The 10000-nt window shown below is 34.7% G+C and overlaps 1 protein-coding gene across 3 annotated transcripts in view; it reads right to left on the bottom strand.

The window, feature by feature from the left end:
• LOC144978439 (DNA topoisomerase 3-beta-1-like) overlaps window positions 1–10000 on the bottom strand; it is a 37977-nt gene that overhangs the window by 13861 nt on the left and 14116 nt on the right. For all 3 annotated transcript variants that reach the window (XM_078924500.1, XM_078924501.1, XM_078924502.1), the window contains exons 8-11: window positions 9159–9250; window positions 6622–6814; window positions 3560–3680; window positions 671–853 (exon numbers count right to left, since the gene is read on the bottom strand). In XM_078924500.1, the coding sequence (XP_078780626.1) occupies window positions 671–853; window positions 3560–3680; window positions 6622–6814; window positions 9159–9250 (589 nt within the window). The remainder of the gene's footprint in view (window positions 1–670; window positions 854–3559; window positions 3681–6621; window positions 6815–9158; window positions 9251–10000) is intronic.

Here is a 10000-nt window from a genome sequence, read left to right as displayed (position 1 = left end):
CAATAATTACAACAACAACAACACTAATAATAATAATAATAATAATAATAATAATAATAATAATAATAATAATAATAATAATAATAATAATAATAATAATAATAATAATAATAATAATTATAATAATAAATTGTTTTCTATCACAGATGAATTACTATATAATTCAAAATCATAAAAAATGCCATCAGGAATTGACAAAGATATATGTGAGTTATTCAGTCCTTTGAAAACAAAATATCTAACACAGGAGAAGCTTTAGATAAACTGTCACCACCATATGCTTTTGAAGATGAACGATTTGCAGAAATTGAACTCAATCATTTTTCTCAACTGTCAGCAAACGATATTCATAATATCATCCAACTCAGTTTATCAAAATCATGAGAACTTGATCCAATTCCCACAGAGCTATTAAAAGAATGTTTGAATGACTTAGTACCCTGTATAACTGATATAATCAATCGTTTGCTCCTCGCAGGTATGACACAGAGCAAATTCAAAAAGGCCATCATTAAAACTTTATTAAGAAAGCCTGAACTCAATATCAACGAGTTAAAAAATTATCATCCAGTCTCAAATTTGTTTTGAGAATTTGATATACACATATAAAATCACTAACATTTACACACAACAGAGAGAAAATTTGTCTCCGGTTGAAATATTCACTTACATCATTCACATCCAGCCTCTCCTCCGAACGTAGCACAGGCATCTGTTCCTCGTCATCTGCCTGCATCCATGGCATGATCTCCGTGAATCCAGCATTAATCAACACAGAGCCCGTTGCAGAGAATTTCTCACAGCCAATCTCAAAGTGAACAGTGGTTTGTAAGTATGTGCAGTTCTGGCTTAGCTATGTTGGGAAATCAAGAGTTTGATTTGAATAGATGGAATATAGAGGTCGAAGTTGAATATCAGACTTTCAGTGAAAAAGGAAAAGTGGAAAAATCTTAGGAAGAATCTGTGAATACTTTGATCCAAAATTACTTTAAAAAAATAAATCATATCTTGATATCTATGCTCACTAGCATTGTTGGCCTTTCCTTTAATACCTTACTGTATAATAATAACAAATATATATTGGCAAACTTATTCCTTTGATTGAAAATACTTGTATAGAATATCAAAGGTAATAAATTCCATGTAAGTAGAACAATTACTTAATTTTAAAAAACATACGAAAAGGAAATTCGTTGAAATAGAGATAATCATGTCATATACGAATCACTTGTCCACAGTTTTATAGCTAGACTATTCTTGCTTTATAATGATGACTGTTATAGTTAAGATTACTTAGAGAATTACAATTATGAAATAATTCAAGCCATCACGGTGTCCACTCTCAGGAAAACCAGCTGGTTGTAATTGTGGGTAAAGCCCAGATGGAATAGTGACTAGGTTGCTGGCTATGTTACATCTGATAGACAGTACAATGTTGTAGGAAGGAGAGTTCCAATAGCCCAGTTGGTAGAGCACTCGCTTCACAAGCAAAGGGACCGAAATCAATCCCAGGTGCAGTCGATCCTATCCAGAGGGTAGCAAGCAATTGCTATTCTCAGTTTAATGCTATAGGAACCGGGATAAACTCCGGCTCCATGGGCCAGATGCCTCTAAAAGGACTACATTTTCACATCTGAGAGCTAAATCAGAGCTAGGTCGCCTCGACCCAATTAATCAGGTCAGTCAATGGGTGGAACAGGTAGTGGTCAATTTAACTGTGCTAGTGCCTGGTGTTAGTTGCCATTGACAATTGATACTGCAAGGTTCTGGTTTTTTGCTGTTACTGATCAATCAAACATTATCCAAATAATTTTTTAAAAATTGTATGTGTTTTTGACTGTTTTTAATGATATTTCCTTTTGTCTTTGTTTAAAAGTATTGATGGCTGCATACAAGTATAACAAATATATTTGGAACAAATTTGTTCAATTTTCAACTATGGTGAACTCGAGAGAGTTAATGATTCAATTCACAAACTATAATAAAATCTATTGAATCTCATCTATAGACTGTTGGCTTCAACAATCAGTGTTATTTTTTTTTGGTAATTCATATGATTTATTTTTACCACATAACAACATAATTTATTTAGTATAGCCATATTGGTTTAAATATTATGACCAATATAACTATAGAGGAACGGAAATAGTAAAAAAAAAAATATACAGACAATCAAATGCCAATATGATAATAATGTACAAGAACAAAGATGCACACACCTACTTTTAGATATTAATTAAAATCCATGCAACACTGCTAAAGAATTATGAAAAAAGTTTGTTTTTTTTTTAATTAAAGAGCACCAACATTTACAAGCACTAAAAAAAGATTCACAACTTAAAGAAAATACGACAATATTAAATTTGTACTGATATTTAGAAAGAAAATTTATTTTTAAAATTAAAACAATAAAGTAAAAGAGGCTGTTATTGTTTTCCCACTATTCCAACATAATATAAGACTATACTATAAATATCCCTAACTGATTGGACAAAGCACTGCCTGATACCAGTTAATCTCCACTGACCTCAAACAGGTAGCTAGCAGGAAGGGTTAATGGCCCCTTGGGAGTTTCATCTGAACTAGTGCTGGTTCCATTCAGTGCTATCCGAAGTGAAACAAAAATTTGTTTCTGACTGCTTAACACTGCAGAGACTGTGATAGAGCCTTATTACTCTAAAGGGTTATACTCTTTACAAATCAGTTTTATTAAGATGGGTGTTTTGAAAACTGGAAGTCTGTTTATTGTCTATCTAAAAAATTAAAAATGAATTTGGTGATGACAAAAATGCCTTAAAAGATGCCAGTTGATGAAAACTCTCAAATCCCCAACTGAAAAAAATGTAAAGGAATAGTCCAGACAAGGAATGAAAGACAATACAAGACAACAAAAAAAAAAAAATCTCAAAAATTAAACTGGCCTCAACTAGTGATAAATCTGATGGTATTCAGACGTCTGAGATTCTATCTACAGTCGGGGGAAGCTGATTTATTTGGATTATTTTTCTCTTGTATTATTCAACCTGACCTTGTCTGGAAGTGTTTCATACACATTTTTACAGATCTTTATCTTACACCAGTGCCTGCTCTCTAATAGGCTTCAACAGTCATGATGTCACTTCCCTCGTGATGACACATATGATCTTAGTAACTGGCTCTAAACTATTGGAACAATGGCGGACGCCCTTATGAAATATTTCTCAGACGAGCATAAAAGTGTATCCAGAGGAGAAAAACATTATAAATATGATCATGTTTTGACTTTTATATATTCTGATCAGATGGCATATGAAAATTTCTAGCCAGCATGAAGATTAAAAAGTACAGATTTTCTTTGTTTAGAACTACGCTGCTCGCTGTTGCTGGGTGACGTGACATCAGACTATTGAATCCAATTTGTCACTTGGATATTTTCAAACCTCCAACTCTTGATTTTTGAGGTAACATTTGAACTATTAATGAGCATATAAGCAAAATGTCTCTACAGGTCAAGACACAACAATGTGTAATTAAAAATCATTTAAAAAAGAAAACATGAAATAACAGCTAGAAATCTTACAGTTGCGATGAAATGTCTGGTGATGTAATCATAAAGCCTCCAGCTATCGTGGTCCAAATCTCCTTCTGATGCTGACTTCATGGGAGTTATGGGCGGATGATCACCTGCATCATGACCTTTTCTATGGGGCAGTGGATGGGAAATATAAAATAGTTGGAAGATTAATAGCTTACTTTTAATTGAAAATAAAAAATAAATTAGAAAGTTAATATTATCAATGTTTGTTCAAAAAGCAGCTAGTGAATTGTAGAACAGAATGTCAGTGGGCAGCAAGACACCACACTTTCTAAGATTATATTTGGTCAAAGAAAATTAAATGATCCAAGATCATTGGTTGCTAAAATATTATTTGGCATGTAAACGTTATGACATCCTGGTAAACAGGAATAATTCCACAGTCAAACAATGGACCAAACACAAAAGGTTGCGTGAAGAATAAAAAAGGTTAGAAAAACAAGTAAAAGATTTTAAGACTGGAAATTGTTTGAAGGGCATTACAAAAGAATCCTTACAGCACTCAGATCTTTTTTTAATATAAATGCCATGTAATATTATTATTACCAGTGGAGAGTAGAGCTGTCTCGGGAATTGCTTTATAAGGATATCGTGAGCAATGGCTCTTTTTCGGGAGGATAACCACTTGGGTTTGGTTTGCTGCCACAACACAAATAAAGCAAAGAGACCCGTCTCGTTTTGTGTGTGCATGTGAGTTAGTACTCGTCGGTACAGCTAACCCATTTGTAAACCATTTGACAATAAGAAAAAAAGGAAATAACAATGTTGTGTATAATTTTAATAAACCCCCAAAAAACAACATAATCTAACTCTTGAAAAGGCAAAATTCAATCTTACTTTGACCTAACATAAGATCCTTCAGTTTTCATCAAAAGACAGGTAATGGCAATGTGATTAAAGCTTAATTGAAGCCCGATTTGCAAAACTCTTACTGTTCTATTGATGGAAATTGTTTGTGCTGCATTAAAAATAATATTAAGGGGAACTTTTAATCTGAAACCAAAAAAAAAAATCAGTGTAACTGTTAAGAAGTTTAACTAGCTGCACGAAACACACTACGCAGCACCCTCGGTGACACTCCTACATACAACATCTTCCATCTGTGCTATGCACTGTGACATCAGTCACCCATCATTTGTTTCAACTTCCCCCATGCCCCCTCCCTTACCCATTAAGGTGTCTCTAATCATAATGTCATCCCTTATCTGCTTTGCTCTTTCAAGTTTTTTTTCAGTTTTTTTGCATCGCTGTGAAATATTGCAAAATATCACTGATTTGCATTGCGGCCGCAAAATTTGCAATTTTTTTGCAAATTTTGGAGATTTTTCAAAGAAAAAAAAAGGTGAAAAAAAAAGACGAATTTTTTTCTTTTAATTTGATAACTCGTGTAGAATGTGAACGATAATTAATCAAGAGTAGTTTTTTTTTTTAATATCTCATTTTCTTCCTTTTTCAACGGGGCTGTACCTGTGAATAACCTAAAACAAATACTTTTTTTTAATACATTTTTTTATCGTATAGACATACATTTTAACGTCTGAAACCTAAAACAAATACCTTTCTCTTTTATGAACTAATTATGGGTTTTCAGGAAAATCAATTGCAAATTTTGCTGTTTTTAGTTTGCAAAAATTGGGATTTTGCTTGCAAAATCTGGGATTTAGTTTTGAAAAAAACTACCATGTCAGATTTTAACTTTTAACTCGAAATGCTGGATTCAGTTTAAGCCCCCCCCCCCCCCCTCAAAAAAAAAAAAGAAAACAATAGATTATGATGTATGAAAATAAACTCATAACTCGTTGATTAATTCGAAAGGCAAATAAATTGTTGGTCATACTCTCTTATTTCTCATCACTAAATTGCTTAAAGTGGAATAATTCATTTAAATATCACAGCAATACAATGTTATTTAGCATGAACAATGTCCATATGTTTCTAAACAGCATTTATTCTTTGAAAAGTATTGAATTGTGCCTCTTTATATTTGAAAATGGTGGTAGAAATTTAAAATGTTTCGAAATTCCAAAAATAACATCATTTTTTAAAGGGACATAACTCAGGTAAATTTCAATGAATCTTTGTGAAACCTACACGTATAGCGTAAAATATGATATTCTTTGACTTTTCTTTTTTGGTGCATATAACAATATTAATACTTTATGAGATAATTGTAATTTTATAAAATCATTGGTGGCCATCTTGGATTTTCGGTGGCCATTTTTTTTCTTCTTTTGCTCAGACACTTTTCATAAACCATGCCCTATGAACAACATACTCGTATATACCAAGTGGCTTGCTTCTATCACAATGTTAAGTATATTCTCAACAAGCAAGCCTACTGTGATATGATATTTTTAGATTTGAGCTCCAAAAAACTGTTTTTTATAAATTTCAAACGAAGGAAATGGCTGATGACTCATCAGGCAGTCTGAGCAAAATGGGGCATGAACTATTCCCAGCATCCCGAAAGTCGGCTATAGAGATATAATATCTTGGTCGGCGCCAGTGGCCACAAGGTTTCACATTTAGTAGTTAGTTGTAGGAAAATGATAGCGTCCATTTTTGTTGTTGAAAGACTGCTGACTTTTCGCGGGTTCATTTCTGGTGTGGTTGTCACGGGACCATACGGGAAGGAGGTCAGAAGTTTTAAAAAGCCATATCTGGTATATTTATGTTACTAATGAAATATCAGTTATAGAATATGTGTTTTGTTTAGTTTATAATACATTGGGAGCAGAGGTCAGCAACATTACTGACTGCTCAGTTTCTGCAATTCTTGGACCCTCTGGTTTACAGAAATATTGTTGAAGGAAATCTATGTGTGTATATATATATATATATATATATATATATATATATATATATATATATATATATATATATATATATATATATATATATATATATATATATATATATATATATATATATATATATATATATATAAAATATATATATATATATATATATATATATATGGAGAATTCTAAACCAAGAATAAAATCATCTTGTATCATCACTACTGAATCAACATTTTACCCACAAACCTGGGTTTCTGTATTCCATTTTGTAACAATTCACACACGTAGGTGCCCCAACGGGAGTGACCTGACTGGATCTTCAGGGCTCCTCGCAGGTCAAAACTGTCAGGATACGAGTTGGTTTCAGTCCTGGGATAGCTGATGTAGCCCTGAGTGTAAAGACGTTCTGCAAGCTGCATGGCATGCTGAGGGCCGATACCTGAAATTAAAAAAAAATAAAGGTTGGAAAAGCAGTTTGTAAAAAATGTTCAAGACTGTGGAGTTGATGAATGATGAGCATTTTCTATTGGCGGTGATGGGCATGTCACAGCATCTTTGCTTCATACACAGAAGGTACCTAGTTCAATTATCCCACTGTCCTGTGTAACGTTGAGTAGGTACCTCCCAATAGCTTGCTTTGCACTGCTGTCCTGCACCAGGCAACTGGGTTATTCTAGTCTCCCATTGGAATAAACCTTAAATAAATGAAGTGAATTTTATTATACATTTGATATTTATTAGACATGGAGAAAAAAATTCCAACTGACATCAACTTTTAAAGTATTTTCATACCAACGTTAATGGTGCATTCCATGCTTTGTGAATCACTATCCTAAATCACCTTTTCTGTAACAAACACTCATGGAAAAATAACTTGGCATGGTACCATGTCAGTTTTTGTTTTATTTAAAGAAGAATCACGATGTACATATGAAAAATAGTATAAATGGCCAAAGTTAGCATTATGTGGACCACCTGTTTGTCCAGTGATTATTGACAAGGGATTTCAATTTCAAAAATTATCTGAGTTGAATAAGTAAAATTCAATGAAATTGATAATAAGATAGCTGACATGTTTCAATCATCATAAATTTTAATGATTTGACTGTCCGACTTCAGACACAGGAAACATCACAAATTATTGACCATCATGAGGATCCCTTTTTGTTCCTGTCTTGACATTAAGTTACAGCTCCATACATCTAAAATAATCACAACTGTGAGTGTGGTGAGAACAAATGATCAAGCCTAAGCCTTCATTCTGATTTCATTGAATTCTCTGTCAAATTCAATTTGGCCATTAAATTTATCCGAACCAGCGACCACCTGAGCTCTAGCCCTTCGGTCTTGTGCCATGACGTAAAAGTGTGTTACAGATGCTTGGATTTGGTGGGAGGAATGTGCATCTCAGGTCTTCAAGAGGTTGACGTTCAAGCAAGTGGTGTGTTACTGTTTCATTGGGTGTTGACATAGGGGGCAGGAAGGGGATGTGTCTTTTGTAATTTTGCTTAAATGGTTGTTGAGCGGTATGTGTTGTGTTCTTAGTTGAAAGATGATGGCCATTAAATTTTTTAATATTTTCTGGCAGATGATTCAATATTCGGATGGTGCTTAGAAAAAACTAGTTAAGATGAGCATTAACTTGTGACAGCGGGACCCGGCAGAGTGCTGATGTGGTGGTTGTAGTAGTGGTGGTAGGGAGGGTGATGTGGTGGTGGTTGAAGTAGTGGTGGTAGTGTTGGTGATGTGGTGGTTGTAGTTGTAGTAGTAGTAGTGGTGGTGGTAGGGAGGGTGAAGTGGTGGTGGTTGTAGCAGTGGTGGTAGGGATGGTGATGTGGTGGTGGCTGCAGTAGTGGTGGTGGGGATGGTGATGTGGTGGTGGGGATGGTGATGTGGTGGTAGGGATGGTGATGTGGTGGTTGAAGTAGTAGTGGTGGTGGTTGTAGTAGTGGTGGTAGTGTTGGTGATGTGGTGGTTGTAGTAGTAGTAGTAGTAGTAGTGGTGGTGGTAGGGAGGGTGAAGTGGTGGTGGTTGTAGCAGTGGTGGTAGGGATGGAGATGTGGTGGTAGGGATGGTGATGTGGTGGTGGGGATGGTGATGTGGTGGTAGGGATGGTGATGTGGTGGTTGTAGTAGTAGTGGTAGAGAACATTATGACGTGCTGGTGGTGATTATTGTCAGGAAGGTAATGAAAGTGATGTAGTGACAGTGAAGATGAATCAGTGGTGGTGTTTGGGACAATCAAGATGATGTGGTGGTGGTTGTAGTAGTGTGATGGTAGTGATAATGATGTATTGGTAGTAGTGGTGGTGGTGGTGGTGACGATGGTGGTTGTTTTAGAAGTGGTGGTAGTGATGGTGATGATGATGTAATGGTGGTTGTGGTGTTTGTAGTAGTAATGGTAATGACGATGACAAATTTTGGGTGGTGGTTGTAGTCGTGGTGGTAGTAGTGGCGATGATGTTATGGTGGCGGTAGTAGTGATGTTGATAATGATGTGGTAGTGGTTGTTGTATTCATATTGGTAGTGGTGATGATGGTTTTGTAGTTGTAGTAGTGGTAGTAGTGGTGGTGGTTGTACTGATGATTATGTTGTGGTTGTAGTAGTTATGATTTCGCAAAATTCAAGGAGTTTTACAATGAAATTCGTTTTCATGGAGATTTTCTTAGTAATACCAAAATCAAGGAGTTTTCAAGGAGTACTTGAATCTAGGAGGCTGCCGGAACCCTCCCCCATGAGGACATTAAGTCAAGAGTGTATCAAAATATTTTGAAAGACTTTACCTAATCCTGAGCTTGCAACTCGTAACAATTCCACTGTATTCAGTGCCAACGGTTTGGTCTTCTCTGCTTTCTTTTGAACTGTGTCTAGAACTCTAGAGTGGTTTGAAAGACATGAAAAAAAGGGAGGAAATATGAATTAATGACTGCTACAAATGACATTCATCAACAGAGCTGCCAACCTCAATACCAGAAAAAGTGTCAGATTGTTTGTCAAAAAGTGAATGATTTGGGAGATTCGAAAATGCAAAACAAACTAAAGTCAGCTCTCTCATTCGGTAATCAAGTGTTTGAGTGAGCACAGAAGTTCAAAAGCCCAATTTTTAACATTTTTGGGTTTCGTTTTTTAGTAAAGGGATTGGATACATAATCAAAACAACAACAACAACAATAATAATAATAATAATAATAATAATAATAATAATAATAATATAATAAAATGAAGGAAGAAGAAAGAAGAAGAGAGAAGAAGAGAAGAAAGAAGAAGAAGAAGAGAAGAAGAAGAGAAAGAAGAAGAAGAAAGAGAAGAAGAAGAGAAGAAGAAGAGAAGAAAGAAGAAGAAAGAAGAAGAAGAAAAGAAGAAGAAGAGAAGGAAGAAAGAAGAAGAGAAAAGAAGAAGAGAAGAAGAAGAAAGAAGAAGAAGAAGAAGAAGAAGAAGAAGAAGAAGAAGAAGAAGAAGAAAGAAGAAGAAGAAAGAAGAAGAAGAGAAGAAGAGAAGAAAGAAGAAGAAGAAGAAGAGAAGAAGAAGAAGAAGAAGAAGAAGAAGAAGAAGAAGAAGAAGAAGAAGAAGAAGAAAGAAGAAAGAAGAAGAAGAAAGAAGAGAAGAAGAAGAAGAAGAAGAAGAA

This window comes from Berghia stephanieae, chromosome 8 (genome assembly GCF_034508935.2).
Source record: "Berghia stephanieae isolate SIO BIC M18660-M18661 chromosome 8, UCSD_Bste_1.3, whole genome shotgun sequence".
Lineage (NCBI taxonomy): Eukaryota > Metazoa > Mollusca > Gastropoda > Nudibranchia > Aeolidiidae > Berghia > Berghia stephanieae.
The sequence above is the reverse complement of the archived record's forward strand: the minus strand, read 5'-3'. Positions and strand labels throughout refer to the sequence as shown.